Below are 27,881 nucleotides of genomic sequence, written 5' to 3'. Positions count from 1 at the left end.
AATCTGTATATAGGACCATGTGCCACTACCCAAAGTCAAATCTTCTCCTGTCACCTCATATTAGGACCCCTTCCTTCCCCTACCCCTCCCTCTGGCAACCACCACACTGCTGTTTGTGTACAAGTTTCTGTTTTATATTCCACATGAGTTAAAGCATATAGTTCTTAGACACAATGGAGTACTACACCGCCATAAGGAAAACTTCTTGAGGTCAACCTCACCCTTTCATATCACCACTTCTCAGGTAGGTTAATTTGGAAGTGAATTGTCCTAATTGCTAGCAAAGCTGGTGATACAATAGTTATTTTTTCCATGCATATAAGGATGAGTTTAAGGAATAAGCAAGGGCTATGTTTTGACAAGTTTTACTTAGCAAGTACAGAAGGCTTCTTCTGTGAAAATAAGGTTTAAATGACTGAATTTATGAATCTAATAACGCACCCATTTGATGATGTTATACCCAACATGTGAAACTAGTCTTTGCTGGTTCCCACAACTCACCTTTTGATATGTGGCCATTCTTCTTTATACTTTTTTTTTATTCCTTCCTTCCTTCCCTCTTCCCACCTTTCCCACACCTCCTTATCCATAGGAATTATCTGCTTTGCAGGATATACAGAATTACATCTATTCCCAGTTCAGAACGAGCCTGCAAGCCCCTTCACATCCTTGCACTACTCCCTGAGGGCAGCCTTTTTCTTCTTTTAAGAAAGAACATGCTGGAGAGTTTACAAATTAAACACAGTCTTATTTAAATGCTTATTTTATTTCAGTCTATAAGTATGGCCATTTGTCTGAGTTGCTCACATAAATCCATTCCATCCAGAAAGGAAATGTCAAGTGCTTCTAGCAGTGTAAGCACAGTTGGCATGGCCTACCCAAAGATCTTCCACCACAGTCTATAGAAATGTAGTTAAACAAATTGGATGCTCTTATCCTCTGGGCCTTAAGAGATTTTTTTAAAGTCAGTTTGGTTTTTTTAAAATCCATCAAATGTCAATCATGGCAGAGAAGACCACTGAGCTGATTTCTGATACCTTAAGTTTCACTGGTCATAATTTATCCTAAATGACGACCGGCATCTGAAAGACCTTAGTGTAGGGCTCTTCACAGGTAACACAAGCACCACTCACACAAGAACAACCGGGCACCCCCAGAGCAGGTGAGGGCTACAGACTTCCTTCCTCCACTGCTCCCTCCCTCACCGCGGTTCTCAGGCCGAGAGCTGAGAGGATAAGGCTAAGTCACTGAAGGTTTTACAACAGGAGGCTAGCGGGGGATGTCCTGTGAGGTACTCATTTATGAGGTACATCTGAATGCTAAAAATAATGGTGGAATTTTGAGTACTCATGCCTATTTGTATTGCCTTCCATTAATGGGAGTTATTTTACATGTCTAGCCTGTGTTCTTTCTCACAGGATAGTTGGGAGGATTCGGCAAGATAAAGCATGTTGACAGCCTAATCTGGTGTTTGCAAACCCAGGAAAAATATTCCCACCCTTCTCCCCATCCCCGAAATAAAGAGGTTAGTCCTTGAACTTGGAAAGCACTTTATACATAAGAAGAAATTAGTCTTTCTGTCAGCATCCTCCTCGGCATGATTCCGAGTTCCTCCCAAGAGTGCCTTCTCTCTTGTAAAATAAACGCTTTCTACTATTTGAAGTGTACAGAAAGTTTTGTTTTTGTTCAGGGCTCTTTACTTTCCACTGTGAAACGTTATTTCTGAGGACTGAAACCCCAGAAGGAAACATGTTAAACGTGTTTTGTTTTTTTTTTTTTAAATGATGATTGAAAGGCAGACGTGGAGAGAAGTCAGGTTAGGAGGGAGAAGGCAAATGCGGCCTCTGAAGGGAACTGTCCTAATTATTACCTAAAAAACTAATGTTACACAACCACATTCAAGGACACAAGGCAAAGCACTACTTTAAAACTAGAGGGACTGATCAGGTCGGTGAAAAGCACAGTTGACACAGGAATGGAAATGCACTTAAGAATAATTTGAATTGAGACAATGAACCATCAGTCCTCGATGCTTCTGTTATCTGAATATATCCAGTTTCCCTGTCTCTCTTTTTTAACTCCCACAGTATCTTTATGGAAATCTCAAAGCAGTATTCTCACAGACCTAAATAATAGTTATCATTTTGTTAGGATTCAAAATTTCAATCCAGTACCCATCAGGATCTTGAATAAATGCCAGGCCTTTCATTTTACCTGTAAAATGAAATGATTTTCATTATTAAAAAGACTTAAAAAAACTGAAAAACTTTTAAAAGATTTTTGTTACTTCAAATTTAATTTGCATTCTTTATAGTATTAATTTTTAAAAATTCTGTTGTCATTGTTGCCTAAATGCATGTTTTTTGGAATGACTAATATTCTATCTTCTACACATAGCTGGAAACCAACTCTAATGAAATAAACTGTGGGACTGGATACATCTTTTAGGTAACAGGTGAATCCCTCCTCTTTGCAATATCACTTCATGCTACCAGTTGAGTCATTACAGAAACTGTCTTATTTAAATATATATATATTGATTTCAGAGAGGAAGGGAGAGATATAGAGAGATAGAAACATCAATGATGAGAATGTTGTGGAGAGGAATTGTGGGGATGAGGTAGGGTGACTGTTTTAACTGGTCTATGTGGAACGGGGTACTTTTGGCCTGGACCATCAAGGCAGTCCAACATGCCTGTGGGAGAATAAACAGGAAGAGTTTTGTTAATTTGATTCTTGCTCCTCCTAGTAGCTGGGGCATCAGCACCACCCCCACACGAGGGGGAGGGAGTGGGAGAGGGTGCGTGGTCCTGGTTCAGATGTCCTCGGGAGTAAATAATGGCACCGGACACAGAAGCCTGTGGGGAACTGAGAAAAACACGTGGGAACCAACTGATCCCCTCCAGCCTTCACTTTCCACACAACCAGGCTTAGGGGGTGACAATCTCAGGAATGTCTCCTAGTAATACTGCTAATATTTAGTCCTGGAGGGACAAAGCAGGAAGATCTAAGCAAGAGACTTGTTCTGTGGAATGTGAGGTGTTTAATTGTCATTTTCAGTGCCTAGGGATTTCTGCCCAGCCCACCTTCCTGTCACTGAGTTGTCAAGATTGAATCTGGCTTTCCCCTCATTCACGTTGCCTGATGGGCTGGGATACCTAATATTTGCAATAAAAAATATACCTCTGAGACCAAAATAACAAGAATTTGAGGAACATAACCATAAAATAAACAATGGATTACAGATTCAAACAGAAGAACAAATATTAGACCAATGGACCAAGAACAATTAAACATGTAAAAGTGATGAGGAATATGAAATATAACCAATATGAATCAAGAACAAGAAAAGTTAAAGGGCCCAGCTCAGTGGTTGAGCGTTAACCTATGAACCAGGAGGTCATGGTTCCATTCCCAGTCAGGGCACATGCTGGGGTTGCGGGCTTGATCCCCAGTGTGGGGCGTGCAGGAAGCATCCAATCAATAATTCTCTCTCATTATTGATGTTTCTGTCTCTCTCTCTCTCTCTCTCTCCCTTCCTCTCTCTGAATCAATAAAAATATATTTTAAAAAAGAAAGAAAAGTTAAAGCGATCAAGCAAAACTTAGGAATCAAAATTGGATGTGAGGGAGATCTGGCTGCGACATCTGTCACCCCATTGATCGTCAGGGTTGATTCGGCTGATCTGGCTGGCTAGGCGGGTGTCCCCCTCCTCCCTCACCAATCCATGTGCGTCCCTCCCGAAGCTGCGCGCTCGGTCGAAGAGGAGGACCTCCCCCCCCGCCCCCCCCCCCGCCCCCTCCAAGGAGAGGACCGGTCTTCGGTCAAGGGTATACAGGGTATACGAGTAGCTGCGCTCCCCTGCTAGAACCTCCAAACAAGCTCTCAAAATTATAATAGCTGAAATAACACAATAGATGAGAACACAAAAGATGACTATCAGAACAGATACATTTGAGAAAGAAATTGGCTAACTGGTATGCCAATTTGAAGAAATCTCCTAGAAAGAAGGCAAGGAAAAAGAAATAACAAATTTTAAAAGCTTCCAGAACAAAACAGAATATAATATACAAAAGAACACAAATCAGCCCTAGCTGGTAGCTCAGTTGGTTAGAGTGTCCTGATACGCTAAGGTTGTGGGTTCAATTCCCGGTCAGGGCACATACAAGAAGCAACTAATGAATGCATAAATAAGTGAAACAACAAATCGATGTTTCTCCCCCTTCCTTTCTCTCTAAAAATCAATAAAGTAAAAAAATCAAAAGAATACAAATCAGACATCAGGTTTTCAATGACAACATTGGAAAACTAAGACAATGAAGTTCTATGTCCAAGATTGCAGAAAAATAATCCTAAAATTTTATATTCAACAAAACTGCCATTTGTGTCTGAAGGCACGGTTCTCAGGCATACAAAGCTTCAAAAGTTTATCTCACAAACCTTTTGAAAACAGTTTGGGTTGAGGTTCTTAAAAAGGGACAGAAAAATCTTAAAAATGCTGTAAGAGACGTATGGAGAAAAGGTGATCAAATACTTTGAAATCATACTTATTATCTTTAAAAAATGAATCATATCCAAGTCTGGGCAATAGTAACATGATGGGAGTAAAAGGGAACAGGTTCTTTTCCTGTTGGGGAAAATATCTGGATATCAAATCTTTTAATTGAAATAAAAAGAAAGAATTAAAATGAAACAGTGAAAACAGTGAAGAGTTTCAAATGAAAATTGAAATAATAAATTATGATGGCAGAAACAAATCTAAGTAAAATAAATTATACTACATGTAAATCCAACAAAATCTTGACATATACTATTTCAAGAAACATATATAAAACTTAAGGACATGCAAAGGTTGTAAAAGGTGAAAAAGAAATACCAGGCCATTATTAACTGAAGAGATTTGGTATAGTTATGTTAATATCAGATAAAGCAGGCTTTAAGGAACTTATTTTGGGGTGGCTAGATAACACCTGAGATAGAGAATGAGGTGGGGTCCGAGGATAGGAGAGGAGCCTAGGTCTTTGATGGCTCCCATATCCTGTGTCTAGTCCCTTGTGAAGCACTGTAGTCGCTGTCTTTCAGGGCCTAAATAAGCAGGTATTTTTCCAATAAGCTCCCTTATTTCATTAAGCCGGTTGAAGTAGACTTCTTCAAAGTTACTTGCAACCAAAAGGGTTTTACTACAACTGTGCCCTTCCCGTGGGTGCTCAGTGAATGTTCTATAACTCACCATCGTCAGGCTTCTTCACAAATTTGACTCCCAGTTCTTCGAATCTTTTGCAAGCACCGTGTACATCAGGAACTGCAATTCCGATGTGACCTTAGGTGACCACCCCCAAAACAAGGCAAAGAGAAGGAAGAAATCATTACAACAGAGCAGCCAAGTGGCTTCCAAAACTAGTATATTTCAAAACAAAAGGCATCCAAAGACAGACTGAATCAAGTAGGTTAGAAAACTATAATATACAGGGTGAAGTAAAAGTAGAATTATAGTTGTTGATATGGAAAATAATACAATAATTAGTAAATAAAAATATAAAAATAAACTCTTTTATGTATTCATAATTGTAAACCTACTTTTGCCCAGCCCTGTATTAAAGAATAAGAATCTACCTCTAACTGGCTGGGTGTAATAAATTAATTAGCTGCTCTGAATTATTAAGTATTGAAAATAAGGCCAAAATTAACTCATATATTAAGAATAAACTATTAAGAATAGGTTATTCAATCTATTAAGAATAACCTACACAAAAGAATAATCATTTACTCATACATAATAGGTTTGTGGTTGACAGTGACTAACAGTCAATTTAAGCCTGCAATCCCATTATCTTGACTGAAAGGATTTAGTTCAAGGCAGAAGTATATGCTAGCAAAAATCAAGATTATTATTCACCACAGCTTTTGGCTTTTACATTAAAAAGTCTACTGGAACCCTAACCAGTTTGGCTCAGTGGATAGAGCGTTGGCCTTCGGACTCAAGGGTCCCAGGTTCGATTCCGGCCAAGGGCATGTACCTTGGTTGTGGGCACATCCCCAGTAGGGAGTGTGCAGGAGGCAGCTGATGGATGTTTCTCTCTCATCGATGTTTCTAACTCTCTATCCCTCTCCCTTCCTCTCTGTAAAAAATCAATAAAATATATTTTTTAAAAAAGTCTACTGGAAATATAACACAGAGACTGAAAAGTAAAATCACTGAGAGTAAATGTAATGTTTAGAATGAGATTATGAGGTTAAACAACTCCTAAATAAAACAATTTGTGAAAACAAAAATAACAATAACCCTACTCCTAATAAATTACTTATACTTAATGCTTTAGATCTGTTAGAATCATAAAAAGGAATGCAATTCAAACAGCATACAAATCCATCTATAATAAAAGTATAATATGCTAATTAGACTGGACAGCCAAATGACCTTCCGGACCTCATTCCAGACGAAGCTGCCAGGGCGGGGGCTGAGGCAGAGGCGGTTAGGGGTAATCAGGCAGGCAGGAGAGCAGTTAGGGGCGATCAGGCAGGCAGGTGAGCAGTTGGGGGTGATCAGGCAGGCAGGCAGAGTGGTTAGGGGCAATCAGGCAGGCAGGCCAGCAGTTAGGGGCATCAGGCAGGCAGGCAAGCAAGCAGTTAGCAGCCAGCAATCCTGAATTGCGAGAGGGATGTCCGACTGCCCACGGGATCGGTCCTAAAAGGGCAGTCGGACATCCCCTGAGGCGTCCCAGATTGTGAGAGGGTGCAGGCCAGGCTGAGGGGTCCCATGCATGAATTTCGTGCACCAGGCCTCTAGTATATATTATATACAAGTAGGGAAACATACCAAACCCTCGAGGGTCTGAGTTGCCGCTGTGGTAACTCTGGGTCTCATCCTCCTCAGTGCCCCAATTGCTATGAAAGGAGGGAAAACACAATTACAAGGGACCTGTAGAACAGATATTCTGGAAGAAAAGTTGCAACAATCTGTCTTTGAAATCTTACCATATATGTTATTTGATATACTTGGTCTAATCTCTGCTGATATAAATATTAAGTTTTCAACTACAGAAAGGGCAAATCGACAAAGTATGATTTTAACTAGACTAAGGAGACTAAACCAGGCATCTGGATAGCAATAACAAAAGCAACTATCACTTACTGCGCTCAGTAAAATCCTCATAGCAGCTCCATGAGCTATATTAGGGTATCTGCATTTTATAATGAAAATGTCACTTATGGAGGTGATATAACTTGTTCAGAGTCACAGAGCTACTGTCAGAGTCAAGACTCATGTCTAGGTCTGTCTGATTCCAGAGCTGTTTTGAACCAGGGGACACACTAAATCACATATCCTGAAACAAATGCTGTTTATTGGTTATTTTTTTTAAATGTAGTTTATTGATTTTTCACAGAGAGCAAGGGAGAGAGATAGAGAGTTAGAAACATCGATGAGAGAGAAACATTGATCAGCTGCCTCCTGCACATCTCCCACTGGGGATATGCCCGCAACCAAGGTACATGCTCTTGACCGGAATCGAACCTGGGAACTTTCAGTCCTCAGGCCGACGCTCTATCCACTGAGCCAAACCGGTTTCGGCTGTTTATTGGTTATTAAAGAGTGCACAGAGCCCTGGCTAGGGTGGCTCTATGGTTGGAGTGTCGGTCCAAGGACCAAAGGGTTGCAGGTTCAATTCCTGGTCAAGGGTATGTACCTGGGTTGCAGGTTCGATCCCAGCCCCAGTTGGTCAGTTGGGGAGTGTTCAGGAGGTAACCAATCCATGTGTCTCTTTCACATCAATGTTTCGCTCTCTCTTTTTCTCTCTCTCTTTCCCCTACTCACCTACCCTCCCTTCCTTCCACTCTCTCTAAAAATCAATGGAAAAAAATGTCCTTAGGTGAGGATTAACAACAACAGCAAAACAGTGCACAGAAACAAAGAATAAAAAGAGGAATACCTATTTCAACATTTTATGAAGACTTAGTTGTAGTACTTAAACATTTGTTAGCTATAGTTTGGCAAATATCTTGCCATTTCAGTCTTAGATTCTCTACCTAAAAAGCAAATGATCTTACTTGTCCTACCTATGCCACAAGACCAATACAAAGACCAAAAGATCCATGAAAACATACTCAAACATCCTGTTACAAATGCAAAGTGGTGAGGTAGATCAGGTTTGAATTAGGCTGGTAAGGGAAAACAGTGTACAAAAACAAGCCTTTAAAAAATATAGAATATATAAAAAGATAAAAACTCATACTCACTGTGTCAGTTCAAGTGTAGCTTTTCTGGAGAACACCCACGCTACCTTTTCATCTTTATCTTTTGGGATGTCATTTTTATCCTCATAAGCCAAGAAATAGAGTGAAAATTTCATGGTGGGAAAATCTAATTTTTGGAGTAGCCTGAAATTAAACAACAATCCTGAATCAATTAACAACAGGAAAGGTTGATTCACACTAAAATCAACATAACAACATTCAAGTTCTACTAAGAATAACTCTGTAATAAGGCCATTTTCATAGGAAAAGCAAGGTAAGCCAATGAAAAATATCTCATTTAAAAAAATCTATTCAGCTCTGTGGCTCAGTTGGTTGGAGCATGTCCTGTGCACCAAAGGATTGCAGGTTCAATTCTCTGTCAGGGCGCATACCCAAGTTTCAGGTTCGATTCTTGGTTGGTGGAGGTAGCCAATTAATGTTTCTCTCTCACACTGATGTTTCTCTCTCTCTCTCTCTCAGATCAATAATAATTTTTTTTTAAAGTATCCTCGGGTGAGGATTTAAAAAACAACACCCATTCATCTGTAAATATCAGTGAAATAAAAATTTAAAAAGCAACCTTTTTATAATTCATCACTTCTTCAAATATCATCAATTCTTCAAATATAATGAAACTTAGCCAGAATTATGGTACTTGTTTATAAATGGCAAAAGATACCTTCAAAATAAAATTTTATTTTTACTGAAAAATATAATGTGTTACTTTACTGTCCTTTCAGGTATATGACATTCAGTTAAAGAAAATAAGTGCATTGAAAGTATGATTGTCTAATCACTAACCTGGACATCTGAAACTAAATCAAAATAGCCCAGCCCGTGTGGCTCAGTGGTTAAGCACTGACCTATGAACCAGGGGGTCAAAGTTCATTTCCTGGTCGGGGCACATGCCTGGGTTGTGGGCTTGATCCCCGGTAGGAGGCATGCAGGAGGCAGGTGATCAATGATTTTCGTCATTGATGATTCTATATCTCTCTCCCTCTTTTTTTCCTCTCTGAAATCAATAAAAAAAAATTAAATATAAACTATAATTGAAAAATAAAACTTAAATTAAAAATACTTTTTAAATAAATAAATGCGAGAGGGATGTCCGACTGCCAGTTTAGGCCCGATCCCTGTGGGATCGGTGGGATCAGGCCTAAACCAGCAGTAGGACATCCCCTGAGGGGTCCTGGATTGCGAGAGGGTGCAGCCGGGCTGAGGAACTACCCCCATGCACGAATTGCATGCACTAGGCCTCTAGTTCATAATAAGAGGGAATGACTGAAGCATAACAAATGAAAAGTTTCTAGAGTTCTGTTGAAATCTTTTGATTATCACTGCTATGTAACATGCCCTGGCCAATAAAATCTATGCACTGACTTACCACAAATAAGATTTACTCTATCTGTTTATAATAAAGAATCCAACACCTCAAATGCTGCAGTCATGAAACAATAAGCAGACTGCATAGCCTTGTAGACCCATCAGATGGGAGATGCAGCACATGACTCTGCTGAAACTTGCTTTTCTCAGCTGTGCATATCTTTCAGGACAAGGTCACACCCCCCACTTGGGGGCTCTTAAAAACAAGGTCAGCGTTGGAGTTCATAGGAACCTGGCTTCAAATTCAGGGCTAGTTACTTATTGTTTAACCTCTGGTTTCTTCCTTCATATGTAAAATGGAGACATAAGCTACCTTGTAGGCCTACTCTGAAGACGGAATGAAATACTGTGTAAATTGCCTGCAAACAGCAAGTGTGCAATTAGCTTGGTTTCATTCTGTCCTTTAAATATGCCACGAATATATGCAAAATACTTTTTCTGAAAAAAATTACAAGAAATTGTTTACAGCAGTTATCTCTGGGGAGAAGAACTGGGAGAGGGAGGCTATTACTTTTCATTTTGTATTTTTCTGAATTGGTTGTATTTTTAAAACAGAGACATATACTGTATGAACCAAATTTTTCTCTCAGTGTCAATGGAGGTTATCCAGGCAGTAAATTAAAGATCATTTTACTCTTTATCTTTATTATCAAAAACAAACAGAAAACCTCAAATCAAGAAAAGTAAGCTCTGGGAGCCCGCCCACGCCTTTCCTGTCCCCCTCTTCTTCTTTTCTTCTTCTCTCTAGGAGTTACCTTTGCTTTTCTCTCTCCTAAGCTCCAAGGGCCCTTCGTTTGCTTCTGAAACCTGTTTCCTGAATAAACTCATTCATTTTCTAAGTAGTATGTCTTTATATGTATACCTTTTCTGAAGTAAACAAGAGGCTGAAAGTGGCTCTAACATCAAAAGGGTCTGGGCATCCTAAGGATTTAACTGACAGCTCTCGAAGAGAAGGGAATCAGAGAAAATACAAGTATTGCTGTCTCGCAGCCCACTGAGCCTGGCTGGGACAGAGGAACTTGACAGAGGCCCTGACAGCAGTCCTAGATCACGGGCCAGAAGGACTTTTGTGATTTATGAAGCAAACTTTAACCCATTTTTAAAAATAGATTTGAAAGCATTGCCTATATTTGCAAAGCTGTGTATTTAAACATTACAGGCGCCAATACAGCGTTTACTTACGTCATTCCAAGAACTCTAGTATAAAAATCCAAAGACTTCTTAGGATCCTTAATTCGCAGCATGGTCTGCTGCAACAGAAAATCCTAAGGAGAAACAGCACATATTAAACACCTTCCGGTTTTCCCACTTGTACCACAGTCCAACCACTGTAACAATGTTTAGGAAGAAAACAACTTTTTGTCCCCTCTGTCCACCATGGAAATCATCTGGAAAGTTTCCATACCTACTACCTACAACTTGGGCTCTCTGCCCAAGGGTATTTTCTGGTCACAAGGGTAGGCAGGCCCCAAGTGCCAGGGAGTTGACAGCCCAGGAACGGCCCTCAACCAATAACGGATAAAAACCCTGGCTTCCTTGCCCCTTAGTGGGACAATTCTGAGGCAGGTTCCAGTTTCTCAGAGGCTTCCCAGCAAGACCAAGCCCAAATGCCCTCACTCTTACACACTTTCTATCACCTGTTTCCCTCTCCAGAGATTTCTTAGACTACTTCCCAAATAAACAACTGAGAACCAAACCCCTATCTCCAGTCTGCTTGTGGGTGTCCCAAACTACAACAGTGACATTATAAATAAAGAATCCAATCACTGTAAAATTTGTTGAATGAAGAACACACAAGAACTATTTATTGGTAATCACAGCCAGGAGTTACAAGATCCTAAACTCCTAAATAACTAAAAGCGTAAAATTACTGTCTCGATTATCTCTATCCCCTGAGATTTTGCTTCCCAGCAATTGTCAGTGTGGCTCAAGTAGTCACAAAAATTCTCTATGGGTTTTCATGTTTTTCTATGCTGACATTTACTTGGCATAGTGTAGTGATGGCGAACCTTTTGAGCTCGCTGTGTCAGCATTTTGAAAAACCCTAACTTAACTCTGGTGCCGTGTCACATATAGAAATTTTTTGATATTTGCAACCATAGTAAAACAAAGATTTATATTTTTGATATTTATTTTATATATTTAAATGCCATTTAACAAAGAAAAATCAACCCCAAAAATGAGTTCGCGTGTCACCTCTGACACGTGTATCATAGGTTCGCCATCACTGTGCGTCAGGATTCTAAAGCTCACCCAGGACTAGCCTTCGGACCCGGACCTGTGCTAGGATCCAACGAAGGGCCCATTGAGCCTGCCAGCTCCCTGCCCATTGGGTGAACTTGGAAATTTACTACTTTAGACTCCACCTCCCCAGAGGGAGCCCTTCTTCTGAACACATTTTATATCCCAATCAGCCCCCGACATATGCTGCAAACTTCAAAAAATAGATACCGGTCCACAAATCCCTCAAAAAGACCTCGTTAACCTGACCTTTAAGGTTTTTAATAATAGAGACGAGGAGACGTAAATCCAAAAACAAAGGTGAGATCAGGCCAAGGCTGAGGCCCAGAAGGAGGCCTTCCAGCTCCTAACCACCGCTCTCATGAACCACAAATGAAGTGCCGGTCCTTCAACTGCAGGTAAGTCAGGGGCTAAGCCTCCTCCGGGCCCTGCTTCAAATGGAGCAAGGAAGGACACTGAGCCAAGTCCTGCTCAAACCTGAGACCCCCGCCAGGGCCCTGCCCAAGGTGAGGAAGGGAAGGCCACTGGAAATCAGACTGTAGTCTGGCCCCTCCGGGTCGGACCTCAGCCATTCCAGCACGGCAGCCCTCTGGATCCGGTTTGGAACACCCAGACCTCCTGGGACTGGCCACTGAAGAAGCTGCCCAGGCCCTGACAGGGCCCCACAGACTTACACCACCAGGTCAGAGCCTCGGGTAACGACTGTGGCGACAGGTAAGCCGATCTCCTTTTAATGGACACTGGGGCCACTTATTCTGCCCTCTCTGAATTTGCTGGGACCCTTGTCCACTCCCCAGTCTCTATTATGGGGGTTGACAGTCTCACAGCCATTAGCCACCTCACCTCTACACTGCATCTTACTGAATTCCCCCATCCATTCTTTTCTCATTCTACCTCGGTGCCTGGCCAGGGCTACCATATATCCCCTCATAAAGCCCAGTTGTCCCGAACCAGTCACCTATCTCAGTTCCACTCTCTCACCCCACAAGGCCGAGCCATTCCTTGGACTGTTAATGCCTTATCTCCTCTATGACTGTCCCTTCCTCTGAACAAGAAATTTTCTCCTTTCTCAGGCTCACTGAGTACTCTTGCCTCTGGATTCACAACTTCAGTCTTCTTGCAAAGCTCCTCTATGACATGACATGGCGAAGGGACCCCCTCACTGAGCCTTTAGATCCCAAGGCCAACATTCTCAACCCCTTTAATGCTCTGAAAAAATGTCAATCTAAGAAATGCTGGCTGTTTACCTTTTGGTTATCACTGAAAAATTAAGGTTTCTAAGAGTGAAGAATTCTAATACATTTTAAAGAAAAAAGAAAAAAAATTAGAGTAGATATACTTAATGGAAGGTCTGAGGCATGGTTATGCATTTTTGAAGAACATAGAAAGAAGGTCTGAAGGCTAATTTGAAAGTGTGAAATTTGTGAAGGTTGTGTATGTGATGAGAAGGAAAAGAGAAATGTTGAAAGAAAGTTCTAAAGTTAACAAGAATTGTAAAAGGGCCATTTTACTCTGAGCAAGAAAGTGAGGTTTCAGTCTCCAAAGCTGGCAGGACAAGGTTGCTGGATACTTCCTAAACTAAACCAGAATATTCAGAAAAACAGCAAGGATTAAGGTTCAGTAAAAAAAAGAAGTTAAGCCAACGAGTGGCAGATTATAACCTCAGGAAATTTAAAGTACTAAATTTGGCTGGTCTAAGTGCAGTGTCTTACTTCTTATCCAACCATCCTGGCCCCTGGCCTCAACTGCTCCTTTCCTTCCCTTTCTCTTTTCCCTTGGAGAACAGCCCATTCTAACATTCCCTCCCACTTTCACTGCAATAAAATCTCAACCACTCATCTGTCACCCCTTATCGGTAGCGCCATGGCGACTACCCTCTCAGCTTGGAGTGAGGAACTAGAAAAAGGAATCTCATACCCTTTAGTCCACCTCTTCTCCTTACACCTTTCAGCCTGTCTCCATGATCAGGGATTTTTCTTCCTCTGTGGGGAAAACACATACACCTATCTCCCCACCAACTGGACAGGAACCTGTACGCTCATCTCTCACCCAATGTAGACGTGGCCCCCCAACAACCAGTCTTTGCCTGTCCCCGTAACCCACCGTATCCTACACAAAAGGGCAGTCCAGATAATCCCTCTCCTCATAACCCTGTCTCAGGACCTACAAGAAACATGTGGATGCCCAAAAAGGGCAAAACTGGGAAAACAAGAACCTCACCCCCAGGGTAACCTGTTCTCCCCTTTCATATCACTAGTGAGGCAACTGAGACCCCTAACCTTTTCCCCCCTAAAAATAACATCTAGGTCTCAGTTGTATTTCAGCTCCAGGCCCAGAAAAGCAGCAAAACCAGACAAGTGACGCTGTGGCAGCCTCAGGACCAGTTTTTACCTCCCAAGTCACTCAACAGGATTACTCTCAAGAGACTTCACCAACCAGTCTCTTGGGAAAATGCTGCTGCTGCACCCCTCGTCCAGCCCACTACTATCAAAGTCCATTCCCCTGTGATCTCAACGTCCAGACTCAGCAGGAAGCAATTACAGAAGATATGACCTTCATCCCTATTTCATAAAACAAAAAGGCTGGAATGTTAGGTTTAATGAAGCAATTGAGTTGATACCTTTCCCCCAGGAACTGGCTTTTCAGGTCATTTCATTAGGGACATTCCCTTTGCTGAAGACCACATTTCACCTGTGGTGACCACATTCCACTCTCTCCCCTCTGGGTATGCATAAAGAAGTCTCCGCCCAGAAAAAATCCCACCAAAACTCCTTTAAAAGCTGCCGACTCCCCTCATTGGGTGCTGGAGCCATCCTGACTCAGCCACCTGGGTGTATGGATGATGGAATAAATTCGTAATCCCTCAAAAAAAAAAAAAAATTACTGTCTCTAACACCATTGTGAAACTATCCCATTTAAAAATCAGGAAACAAGAGATGAGACTTGACTGATAAAAGGGTATAGAGAGTATAATAACTCATGGAGTTAAGATTATCATTAGCATTAATAATTTGCCTTGGGATCTGACATCACTAGGGGGTTTACTTGCATTAGGTACATACTCTGAGGTATTACTGCCCGTAGATATTAATGTCCACACTTAATAGATGAGAAACATACTCAGAATGATTAAATGAATTGCCCCCAACTTTCTGATGCTAAGATCAGGTCTTCTTCTACCGCAGGTATCTTCCAGACCATGAGTCTCTTAACTATGTCTGTGCTTCCTAACACATTTTTATTCTTGTCATAACAAAGGATTTAACAAGATAGGCCTGAAAATTCTGACCTCTCCCTTCACAGCCATACAGACATATCCCCCTGTAACTCACATCATCCTATATAATAAAAGGCTAATATGCAAATTGTCCCCTCAGGAGTTTGACCAACCAGGAGTTTGACCACTCACTATGACATGTGCTGACTACCAGGGGGCAGCGTAGAACGAAGGAAGGCCCCGGCCGGCCCTGATCGCCAGCCAGGCCTAGGGACCCTACCCGTGCACAAATTTCGTGCACTGGGCCTCTAAGTATACAATACAAATACATGTGATTCATTCAGCATCATTAGGAAGTTATATTTTTATATTTTGCTAAAAATTTCTTTTTAATCTTCACCCAAAGATATTTTTTTCATTGATTTTTAGAGAAAGTGGAAGAAAGAGGGAAAGACAGAGAGAAATATCGATGTGAGAGAAACACATCAATCAGTTGCCTCCTGCATGTGCCCTGACCAGGGTCTGAGCTGGGGAAGAGCCTGCAACCAAGGTACGAGTGCCCTTGACCGAAATTGAACCTGGGACCCTTCAGTCTACAGGCCAACGCTCTATCCACTGAGCCAAACTGCCTAGCTAGAGCTATTTTGCTAAATTTTTAAATAACAAAATTGTACTTTTATTGCAAGCATTAAAATTCTCATTTAAAACAAAACTAGATTAAAAACTGTCGTAATACCCTGATCCTAAGGAATGTAATAACTTAATTCTTCATTCACATTTTATAATCGCATAGAAGGCAGTTGGCTCTGAAGTTACAGTTCTAGAATATCTGGACAGCTTTTCTCAGTCAGGGGCCACATTCCTAAAAGCCTGTTCCAGCAATCAGCTGGAAAAGAAAAAAGCAGCTACTGACATCCAGGCACTAGCCTGGCACTCACAATTAGGCTTTGATTTCTCCCGTTGAACGTAACTGCCAATATCCCTACAAAATTGCTCAGCGACTGCAATGGAGTGATAGCAAAATAAAAGCCACAGAACCAATTCCACTTCCTACTCTTGTTCCAGCAGAGATTAAAACAGGCACTGCGAACCCTACAAAAATAGCAAATATTCCTCTCAGCTAATGTGAGTGACTGCTGCTTCTCTCCCAGTTACAACATTTGCCTGAGGCTGGCTCCAGGCCACAATGTAAGTCCAACCAAGGCAATTACAAAGGCTGTCTCTGGTAGGCCTCATGGAGGACAGTTGCCTTCCTCACACCATTCGTGGTGCACAGCCAACACTCTGTAGTCTCTGGAGGGAGTTGCAGGCAAGAACTAAAATCTAAAGATGTTCTTGGTTATTCTATGAAACACTAATTGCTGCTGTGAGGAACTTTGCAGATGGAATTAAGGTTACTAATCAGTTGACCTTAAAATAGGAAGATTAGCCGGGATTACCCAGCTGGGTTCAATGTACTCTAATGAGATGTTAAAAACTTGTATAGGAACAGAGAAAAGAATGAGAGATGGCAAAGAAGATAGAAGCAGAGAGGTGTGGCAGAAGAGGAAGTCAGATTCCAGGGGTGAGCAAGATTGAATGTGCCAACTGCTGCCTTGGAGATGTAGGGGCATGTGTACAAGGAGTTATGGATGGCCCCCAGCTGAGAGCCAGCAAAGAACTGGGACCTCAGTCCTACAACCGAAAGGAATTGAATTCAGCCAATAATCTGAAAGAGTCTGGAAGGACTTCCCTCCTGAGCAGCGGTTCTCAACCTTCCTAATGCCTCGACCCTTTAATACAGTTCCTCATGTTGTGGTGACCTCCAACCATAAAATTATTTTCGTTGCTACTTCATAACTGTAATTTTGCTACTGTAAACAATATGTAATTATATATGTGTTTTTCCAATTATCTTAGGCGACCCCTGTGAAAGGGTCGTTCGACCCCCAAAGGGGTCTCGACCCACAGGTTGAGAACCGCTGCTCCAGAGCCTCCAGTAAGAGATGTAGCCCTGTCAGTACCCTGATTTCAGTCCAATGAGACCAGGTCGGACTTCTAACCTATAGAACTGAGATAGTAAATCTGTGTTGTTTTAAGTCATTTGCCAGTAATAGCAAACTAACACATCTCAATGTAAGTCCGCAACTTGTTGAGATAGGGTTTGATCTATTACACAGGTTTTTAAAAATTATTTGAAATGTTAGTTACTACTGTATATAGAAAACCCGAGCTATCTACTTCTCTGCCTTAAGAATGTACAATGTGATACAGTTTTATTTCTTCCTTCTAATCTGTATGACTGTTATTTCCTTTTCTTGCCTTACTATACTGGCTGGAACTTCCAGCATGATGTTCAATAAGAGTGGTGAGAGCAGACATCCTGGCCCTGTTCCCCCAAATTAGGAGGAAAGCATCACCATTATGCACAATGTTAGCTCTAAGATTTTTATAGATGTTCTTTATCAAGTTGAAGACATTCCCATTTCTATTATTTTCTGGGGGGAAAACATCATGAATGGTATTGAATTTTGTCAAGTGCTTTTTCTACATCCATTGATATGATCATATTTTCCTTCTTTAGCTTCCTAATGTGGTGAATTACAGAGTGATTTTTGAATATAGAACTAGCCTTCCATTCCTGGAATAAACTCCACTTAGTCATGGTGTGTAATTCTTTTTATATATTGCTGAATTCCATTTGCTAATAATTTGTCAAATATTTTTTTAAAATATATTTTATTGATTTTTTACAGAGAGGAAGGGAGAGGGAGAGAGAGTTAGAAACACAGATGAGAGAAACATTGATCAGCTGGCTCCTGCACGCCCCCCACTGGGGATGTGCCCACAACCAACATACGTGCCCCTGACCGGAATCGAACCCAGGACCCTTGAGTCCACAGGCCGACGCTCTATCCACTGAGCCAAACCGGTCAGGGCTTGTCAAATATTTTTATGTCTACAGTTGTGAGGGATATTGATTTGTAGTTTTTTCTTTTTGTACTGTCTTCATCTGGTTTTAGTATGTTGGTAATAACAGCTTTATAAAATGAACTGGGAAGTGTTCCCTTCTCTTCAGTTTTCTTGAAGGGACTGTGTATAATTGATGTCAATTCCTCTTTAACATTTGGAAAAAAATTTCAGTGAAATCATCTAGGCCTGGAGATACGCTTTTTGGAAGATTATTAATTATGAATTTGATTTCCTTATGTTATAGAGCTATTCAAATTATTTATTTCACATTGGGTAAGTTATGACAGCTTTGTGTTTTCCAAGGAATTGTCCCACTACATGTTGTGGACGAAAGGGGCCACATGCTGACCTGACAAGCTCAGGGGAGGCCTGCATGGCAGTCTTGCAAACTCAGAGACCTAAAGTCACCACAAAGGATGGTCTGAAATTAAACTTTAACTAAAAGCAGTTATGGTGGGCAGTTATGTCCTAGGCCAGTATCTTCACTGACAAGATCAACTTTGATCCTTACTGAGCCCATTTGCCTTTTTGCCTCTAAGATAACATACCCTTGAAATGTCTGGGTAACGTGTAACTTCCCTTTTTCTGGAGCCCCTGGGCACAACCAAATGTGCTGGGCGCCAGGACAGATACTACAAATTCCTTCATTATCATGTTAATTGATCCTGCACCCACCTAAGTATGTGTCCATCATTTTACTTTTTATCCAATCCCTGCTTTGCTTTATCCCTCCTCCTTAATCTATCACCAATGAATTTCATGTAACCCACCTACGTCCCTCCTTTGATTGCAAATGTATAAATACAAATGTAACCCCACCATTCTCTGGACCACTATCTCAATTCATTGAGGTTCTGCTTCCCAGCATATGTTGACAGTTTGGCTCAAATAAACTCACAAAAAATTCTTTACAGGTTTCAATGGTTTTTTTACATTAACAATGTAAATTGTCTAATTAATGAACATAGAGTTGAAAATTGATGACTTACTGCCTTTCTGACACTTGTAGTCTGTAGTGGTATTCCCCTATTTCATTCCTGATGTTGGTAATTTGTGGTCTTTCTCTTTTTTTTTTTGCAGTCTTGCTACAGTTTGTCAATTCTATTTTTTCCCCCTAAAAATCAGCTATGTTTAATTGTTCGTTTTTTTTTCTATTTTCTGTTTTCAATGTCATTGATTTCTACTCTGTTATTCCCCTCCTTCTGCTTCCTTTGGATTATTTTGCTCTTCTCTTTCTAGGTTCTTGAGGAAGAAACTTAAATGACTGATTTGAGACTTTTCCTCTTTTCTAATGTATGCATTTTGTGCTATAAATTTCCCCCCTTAGCACTGTTAGCTGATATTCCTCTTTCATTTTTGAAAAGACAGAAAAAGGCCTCTCCTTTTCTTTGCTGTGGCCTTCCACAGCATCTGGTAATTAAACCCCAAGACTGTTGGCTCCTCTGATTCAAACAGTTCCTTTGTTCAAACTCAGGCCAGATAAGCTACTCTCAAGGTTGCAATCTTTCCTGCCCCTTCTCCCTGCTGTTTTCACAACTCAGGGATAATTCGCCCCAAGGAATTTCTAGTTAGTAGAAAGTTCCCCTCTCCTCTCCTCTTCAAACAAACATCTTTTAAACTCTTCATAACTTTGTTCTAAGTGTGTCTTACAGGCTTAGAAGAAATACTGATAAGACACCTCCCTAGGACATCTGCTGGACTGTCTCCTGGAAAACAAATAAACTAACTTTTCAAGACAACCCCTGGTATCTGCTCAACTTCAACACAATCCCCCTCCCTTCCTTGTCACTTAGCAGCTGCAATTGCTTGCTCTTTAAAAACAAAAGCCACTCTTTGGTCCCTGCCCTGTATTGACTAGCAATAGTTGGCCCTTTACGCCCTTGGAAAGGAAAATAAATTTCCTCACTGCATTTCTTATCTCAGTTGTGAATTCTTTCACAGCCTGCCTCACCAGCCAAAGTCTTCAATGTATTTTTTAAATTTTTCCCTTGAGAATTCTCTTGACCCATGGATTATTCAAAAATGTGTTATTTAGTTTCCAATTGTTTGAAGATTTTCCTGTTATGTTTCTGCTACTGATTTCTAGCTTGATTCTATTATAGTCGAAGTACACACTATTTCAATTATTTTAAAATTGCTCAAGTTGGTTTTAGGGCCTGTGACATGATCTACCTTGGAATATTTTCTGTGGACACCTAAAAAAAAGTGTATTCTGTTATTATTGGGTGGAGTGTTCTATAAATGTTGACTACATGTTCTTGCTGGTTAGATCTTATTTGCTGAAGGTGTTGTTAAATCTACTTGCTAATTTTCTACCAATTGTTGAAAGAGGAGTATTGAATTCTCCAATTATAACTGTAGATCTGTCTATTTCTTCTTTCCATTATATCAGTTTTTGCATCACATAGTTTCGCAGTTCTGCGGTCTGGTGCAAACACATTCAGGACTGCTATGTCTTCTAGGTCAATTGACCCTTTTATCATTATATCATGTACTTCTCCATGATCGTTTTCTTTGCTCTGGAATCTACTTTGTTTGATATTTATGTAGGCTCTCCTGCTTTCTTTTGATTACTGTTTGCATAATATGTATTTTCCCATCCTTTTACTTTAACTTGCCTCTATCATCATTATATTTGAAGGGAGTATCATGTAGATAGCATGTAGTGGGGCATATTTTAATTTTTCTTTCAGCTTGAGATATAATTGACATATAGTGCCATGTAAGTTTAAGTATACAGCATGATGACTTAACTTACATATGATGTATAATGATCAGCACAAAAAATTCCATCATATATGGATAAGCAAGGGCATGTTTTCCAATTTACTCTGCCAATCTCTGTCTTAATTGGTATATTTACATCAAATGTAATTAATGAAACATTAGGTCTTAAGTTGGCCATTTTTCTTATTTTTGTTTTGTTTTCTTTCTTTTTTGTTAATCCTCACCTGAGGATATTTTTCCCATTGATTTTTAGAGAGTGGAAGGGAGGGGGAGAGACAGAGAGAGAAAAACAGCGATGTGAGAGAGACACATCTATTGGTTACCTTCCGCGTTCACCCCAACTGGGCTGGGGATCCAGCTTGCAACCCATGTACCAGAATCGAACCTGAGACCTTTCAGTCTATGGGCTGACGCTCTAACCACTGAGCCACCGGCTAGGACTGTTTTCTTTCTTTTCCTTTGCCCTTCTATAGATCACTGGAACATTTTTTAATAATTCCATTTTGATTATTCTTACATGTATTTCTTTGAACAGCTTTTTTAGTGGTTGCTCTAGGTGTTTCGTTATATACAGGGTTGGCAGAAGTAGGTTTACAGTTGTATGTGAAACAGAGTTTATCCTTGTATTATTATTTATTTATTTACTTACTGTATTATTTATTATTATCATTAACCTATGTTTGCCCACCTTGTATATAAGCAACTTATCACAGTCACTTGGTGTCATTATTTATCGGTTTGAATCAAGTATAGAAACCTTACCTCTCTTTACATCCCTTTACTCTCTCATTTATGATTTTCTTAAAATACTTCTGCTGGGTTGGGGTAGAATTTCAGGTTTCCCATGTTTCTCCACTGACACGGCACAGGAGGAAAGCTTGTTACTTCCTGGTGAGATGAAAGTTCTGGCTCCCTACTCAGCCTTCTCTGACACCACCCTGGCAGGGGCAGGTTAGGCACCTCATTATTGTCCCTTGGGTAGACCAGACTCCCCATTCAGCCTTTGCTGGTATAGGTGGGGCTGCGGCCATAGTTTTTTTCTGTGGTGCTTGGTTGTAGCAGAGCAGTTACTGTCTAAACAGCGGTTCTCAACCTGTGGGTCGCGACCCCTTTGGCGGTCGAACGACCCTTTCACAGGGGTCGCCTAAGACCATCCTGCATATCAGATATTTACATTACGATTCATAACAGTAGCAACATTACAGTTATGAAGTAGCAACGAAAATAATTTTATGGTTGGGTCACAACATGAGGAACTATATCTAAAGGGCCAGAAGGTTGAGAACACTGGTCTAAAAGTTTCTGTGTTATCAGGAAATATTGCCCATTTCCTGGTCCGATGGCTAGAGAGAGAGGCTTTCCTTGGGCTTTTTTTTGGTCTGCACCCATTGGCCTTTCCAGATTGCTAGCTTTGTTAGCTCCAAGTCTGGGCTATACGAGGCAAAAAGAAAACTGAGGAAACTCACTCCCATGGTGTTCTTAGGGTCCCGAGGTCCATAGCCAGTCTGCCTTCTTCTCCTCACCTTTCAGTCTCCTATGTTTGTTTTACATATAATGTACTTATCATGAGGAATAGGAAAAAGTATGTACTCTCCATTCCCAAAAGAAGTCTACAAATGGATTTTATACAACTGCCCCCAACAATGTTTGGTCACTAAATGTCTGTTCTCAGGATATATCAAAAGCTGTCAAGAAACCAATAAAAAAAAAATATTCTTTAAAAAATAAAGTATCGCCCTAACCGGTTTGGCTCAGTGGATAGAGCATCGGCCTGAGGACTCAAGGGTCCCAGGTTCGATTCCGGCCGAGGGCATGTACCTTGCTTGCGGGCACATACCCAGTAGGGAGTGTGCAGGAGGCAGCTGATTGATGTTTCTCTCTCATCGATGTTTCTAACTCTCTATTCCTCTCCCTTCCTCTCTGTAAAAAATCAATAAAATATATTTTAAAAAAATAAAAAATAAAGTATCAACAGCAAGTACATATGGTTGGTGCATACTTCTCTAACTTCACTTTTTTCACTATTTCCCTAAACTGGTAATCTCAAATGTTTTTTATTTCATACCCTTATGAGTTCACAAGAAGCATGCACCCTCAATAAATGGATATTTACTTTAATTATACACAAATATACTAATAAAACACATATATTATAAAACATATTTACCAAATACAAATCTTTACAAGGTGAGAAAAACAAGTGAACATAATGAGTGATCATAATTTCTTTGAGCATCCCAATGACTGCTTTGTGTACCTTCCTCTCAACTTGCACTGCCTATAACTTCAGTATCATTACCTGTAGGTCCCTGCATCATTTTTCTGATGTCATTGTGCTTTTATATATACTACTAGAGGCCTGGTGCACGAATTGGTGCACCAGTGGGGTCCCTCAGCCTGGCCTGCGGGATCAGGCCAAAACCGGCTCTCCAATGTCCTCCAAGGGGTCCCAGATTGCGAAAGGGCGCAGGCCAGGCTGAGGGACCCCATTGGTGTATGGTCAGAGCTGGGGAAGAAAGTGGGAGGATGGCCAGCTGAGGAGGAACCACAGGAAGGTTCCAGGGCATGTCTGGGCCATCTTGCTCAATTCTGATGGGCCGGACCCCAGCAGCAAGGTAACCTACTGGTCAGAGCGTCTGCCCCATGGTGGTCAGTGCACATCATAGTGAGTGGTTGAGCGGCCTTAGCACATCATTAGCACATTACGCTTTGAGTGAATGGATGACCGGACGACCAGACACTTAGCATATTAGGCTTTTATTATCTACGATGATTCTCTCTGCCTAGAACAGTCATTTGTCCACCTGGCTATTGTCCTTTCTTCTCTTTCCATTCTTCCTGTTACCTCTGCATCCAACTCTACTTGGCTACCTCCTTTGTAATTGGTAAAACTCAGCTTAAATGTCACCATCCCTTAAAGTTTTCCCCAACTATATCACCTACCACTCCAAATTACTGTAACAAAGGACATTGATGGGAACAGCAGAAAGACTGACTTAGATTACTACTTGGGAAAAGAAGTATTTGGCCTTTTGAAGAAAGTTAGCCAAATAATACTAGTATAGCCCAGGATATGGTCAGCTGTACATTCTTTTGTCTACCTTTACGACAGAGATGCAAATGATTAACAAGTGAGTGGATTTTCCACCACTGCTGCTCTCTCCTTTTCAAAGCAACCCTCAGCACTTACCTCACTTTCTGGAAGGGCCTTTTAGGTGTCCTCATCACTCAGGCTTGGATCCCTCCAATCTATTCAACAGAACCCTGAATGGTTCCTCACTACTCATATAAATCCAGCTTCCTTAGATGTGACATTCAAAGCTTTCTCCATGATCTGGATTCAACCTACCATTCTAGCTGTCTCCACCACTGCTGCACTGCTTAGATGACCCGGACTTCAACCAAAAACACCTAACTTCCCTCTCCAGAACCTGCACCACACCACACTGCACCTTTCTGATATCTCAGCACATTTTTGCTCAGAGGTGTCTTCCACCTAGAATACCCTTCTATGTAATTCTGTCTCCCATGTGGCATTGGAATCCCATCCATCTTTCAAGGAATGGGCCCAACCCCATCTTCTGCTTGAGCAGTCCTGGATCCCCACAATTGAAATGCAGCCTTAAACTGTATAACTTTTCATGGTGTTGAGAACACCAGTCCACTTTATCATCATAGTAGCCCTTTTTATGCTCCTTTTACAAACTCGGCCCAAGTGCCCTGCTAAAGTCACCGCAGCCAATGATGGAACTGGGGATTCAAATGTAGGTCTTTAGACTCCAAGTACCCTGTGCACACACCATATCACAGACGCTATCGCCAAGAATTTCTTCCTCCTGTGCTCCCAGGGTGCTTTCTAATTTTAACAGCACGTTACTCCCAGTTCCATTTTATGTTAGAGTTGGTGTATATTTGGTGAAGGGCCCTCATCTTGTTCATCCCAGAATCCCCAAACATTCTTTATATATAGCAGGTAATCAGTAATCAGGCTGGATTTAATTCATTTAGGTTTTTAAATTTACTTCATCTCAAGTTCAAAATTAGTGCTGAAAACAGTACTTCAGAAGCCAAACAGAGTGGAGGCTGGGAGTGTAGGCTCCTCTCTGAGCAAGTTACTCAATACCTATGTGCCAGTCTCATTTGTAAAATGGAGATAATGCCCGCTTCACAGGATTATTGTGAGGATTAAATTAAGTAATGTACGTAAGACAGCCACTCAGGGCCTGACACACACAATATATATGAGCTGCTAGTACAGATTCCATTTTATGTATCCCACATGGTAGTACCTCAAAGGTCAAAAAATTCTGATTTCAAAAAAGAACTACTCCAAATCACCAAGAGAAATTTAGACTATGAGAAGTGTAAATTAAGAATGCAAGGAAGTGTACTGAACAAATTTCATAAAGATCTCCCTGAAAAAAACTTACTAGCCCAATACATAAAATCCCCAGTTACCTGGGAAATTAATATATACTGAATGACTCTATGTGAAATAACTAGGTACTATTATTAGAAGGTATACAAGTGAGATGAGTGTGAGAGATTTTATATATATCTGCTTAAGAACCAGATGTTAGTCAGAGGCTTTTGCAATTACAGGTGTATGACTACTTCGCCCTGAAGGCAAAGAGCAAGGAGGGGCCACAGTCATGCACCCCTCTTAGAGGGCTGCATAAAGCACATTTAATCCTCAAGGAATTTAGAATTTCCCCAGCCCATTGAATAAATACACGAAGGCGTTTACTGACACTGATGAGTACTAGCGCCCCCACCCCCCCCAACCGCACCTCCAAGCGACTGCTGTGTCTAATCTTGACAACGCACCCAAGTACCACACCTCAGTGAGTTAGTTACACTGACTCTTAGTACAGACATGTTAAGCAAGCTGGAGGGATGAAAGCCTTCATGTGCAACAGGTCATTATTCCACCGAGTAGTTCGGTGAAGAAATTTCTACGATTCCTTTCGGATCTAAGCTCCATGATTCTGTGATCTCTCCTAGGGCTACCTCGCACAGGCAGGGCAGAAGGGTGGCTGTGAGCATAGAAGCGAAGGAAAAGCAAAATTCTGGGCGTGGTTAAAGCCGAAGCGATCAAATTAGCTTCTAGGAGTGGAGCCTGGAGCCAGGGCAGTGACGGAAAAATGATGCAGGCTGGGAGAGGCCGGCATGGACAGAGACCTTCGAACCTGGGTTGGGAGTTAGTTCTGAAATTGCTCGTCTTATCTGCCACGGTTACTGACCTTGGGCACACGCACACCCACAGACAACGGATCTGACTCTGAGTTAGTTGTGGCTTCCAGTTAACATCCCCAAATTAAAAAAGTTAATGCAAGTTGGGTTGCAGGCTTTGAAACCATCTGAAGAACTGGATCCTCTCACGGAACCCCCATTGCACACCATTAGCCCTCTCCCCAGCCCACTTCGGCCCGTCCGAGGCGGACAGAGTTGCACAGGCGGTCGAATGGGGTTCGAATCCAGTCCGAGCCGGGCCTGGCTGAGCCCGGGGATCTGCTCTATCTTTGGACCCCAAAGGCGTGGGCCACGCTGGGCTCCCCACTCGGGAGAAATAGGTTCTGCGCCCACCTTGGTGCTGGGGTCCGGGTCCGAGCAACAACCGAGGGCAGCCTGGTCGGTAAGGCCGCCTGACGCGGGCTGCGGCTCTGCCATGGCTGCACTGCTGTATCACGGACGAGGGTACCCGGGAACGCGGCGAGCTCCACACTCCGCCCAGCCGGGGGTTGCCTCCACCAGCCACGGCGCCGCGCCGCGGGGCGGGCTCCCGCTGCCTTCCAGCCAATAGCTGTGCGGAGAGCAAATTGGTTCTGTGCCGATTGAGTGCCAGTGAGTCAGCGCCTCCAGCCACAGAGGTCTGTGTCCCGAGACTACAACTCCCAAGGTGCCTTGCGCCTAATGGAGGCCCGCTTAAGGGGCGAGAAAAACAAACAAACAAACAAACAAACAACACTGTTGGATGACAAGAGTGGTTTTTCTTCGTTGCTTGGTGACCTAATTTTGTTAAAGTTCAGTAACCACTCATACCTCATGGCTGCAACTTGGTAGGAAACTGGAATCTGATGGAAAAAGAATTGGGAGTTACTATTTTTAAAGTATAGGAATCCCAAAGTCTAAGTTTAAACAGAACAGGATAATTAAGACAATTCTGACTTAGTAAAAAAAAACAACCTAGGTTCAAGTTTTTGGTTCCACTGTTTATTAGCTTGGTATAACTGGCCCCTCTGAGCTTCCTTGCAGGATTTGGTTGAGGATCAAATGAGATTTGTCAGTGTTTCACAATTATGCGTCAAAGGTCAGCACTTTCACTGTGTTTTAAGTTAATTTCGCTGAGACACATATTTTAATTGTCTTCATTTGAAGACTTAGTCATCACTGTTGTCAATTGAGGGTTGTTGGTGCCAATTCAATGCCAACAGGAATCCCCAGCTTGGGGTGTGGTGAAGAAGGAAACTATTTCGTGCAAACAACTCAACTGTGATACAGCAAAGCTAGTGGCTGTGGAACAGCACTGACCCAGGCTGCTCTGGGGCCAGGCCCCTGGCTAGTTAGACAGCTGTGTTCCACTACACTCAGGCCTGCTCCACTCTGTTTATTTTTGCTCCAGCACTGATTTGATCAAAGTGTTTCAACTCCAGCCATGGAAACACAGTCTGCAACTTTCAGTCATCTGGAGAAAGGAAAAGTGCACTGTCTAAGCCAGAGAGAAGCTGACTTACATAGATAAGTCTCTGCCCCCTTTCCCTGATAGGTCCGTTTTTATGCAGAGGAGGAGTCCAAATCCTCAAAGTTTGATTGATCCAAAAAAAAACTCACCAAAAACCCCACTGTCCTGACTTGTCAGTGAAGATGCTTATGGGAATATAGATGCACAATTCCAATTGGATGGGGAAAGCATCAATCCTATTGCTTGAGAAATTCCTTTGTCAGGCTTGCTTAAATGACAGAAACACAATGCCGCTGGGCAGTTCGGTGCTGGAGGCAGATAGTTTAGTGCAGGATTCTCCCTGAAATGCAGTTTGCATGAGAGGTTCCTTGTGTAGAAATGGCTGCTAGGTTCTGTTTTTTTTTCAATTTGAGCCCATTTAAGCTACTGAGAGTCCTTCTTAGTAGG

At 41.6% G+C, this 27,881-nt stretch overlaps 1 protein-coding gene across 1 annotated transcript; it reads right to left on the bottom strand.

Annotated features, from left to right (window-relative positions):
- Nucleotides 1-747: 747 nt before the first annotated feature.
- Nucleotides 748-26,496, bottom strand: GLO1 (glyoxalase I). Its single transcript, XM_070418644.1, has 6 exons — nt 26,339-26,496; nt 10,798-10,880; nt 8,236-8,376; nt 6,818-6,885; nt 5,231-5,320; nt 748-2,214 (listed from the first exon to the last, which is right to left on the bottom strand). The coding sequence occupies exons 1-6, from the start codon at nt 26,420-26,422 to the stop codon at nt 2,126-2,128; spliced, it is 555 nt and encodes a 184-aa protein (XP_070274745.1). The 5' UTR covers nt 26,423-26,496; the 3' UTR covers nt 748-2,125.
- Nucleotides 26,497-27,881: the final 1,385 nt, after the last annotated feature.

The sequence above is a fragment of the Myotis yumanensis genome, unplaced genomic scaffold (assembly GCF_028538775.1).
Source record: "Myotis yumanensis isolate MYYU_CA2020_CCGP unplaced genomic scaffold, mMyoYum1.0.hap1 SCAF_6, whole genome shotgun sequence".
NCBI classification, from domain to species: Eukaryota; Metazoa; Chordata; class Mammalia; order Chiroptera; family Vespertilionidae; genus Myotis; species Myotis yumanensis.
The sequence above is the reverse complement of the archived record's forward strand: the minus strand, read 5'-3'. Positions and strand labels throughout refer to the sequence as shown.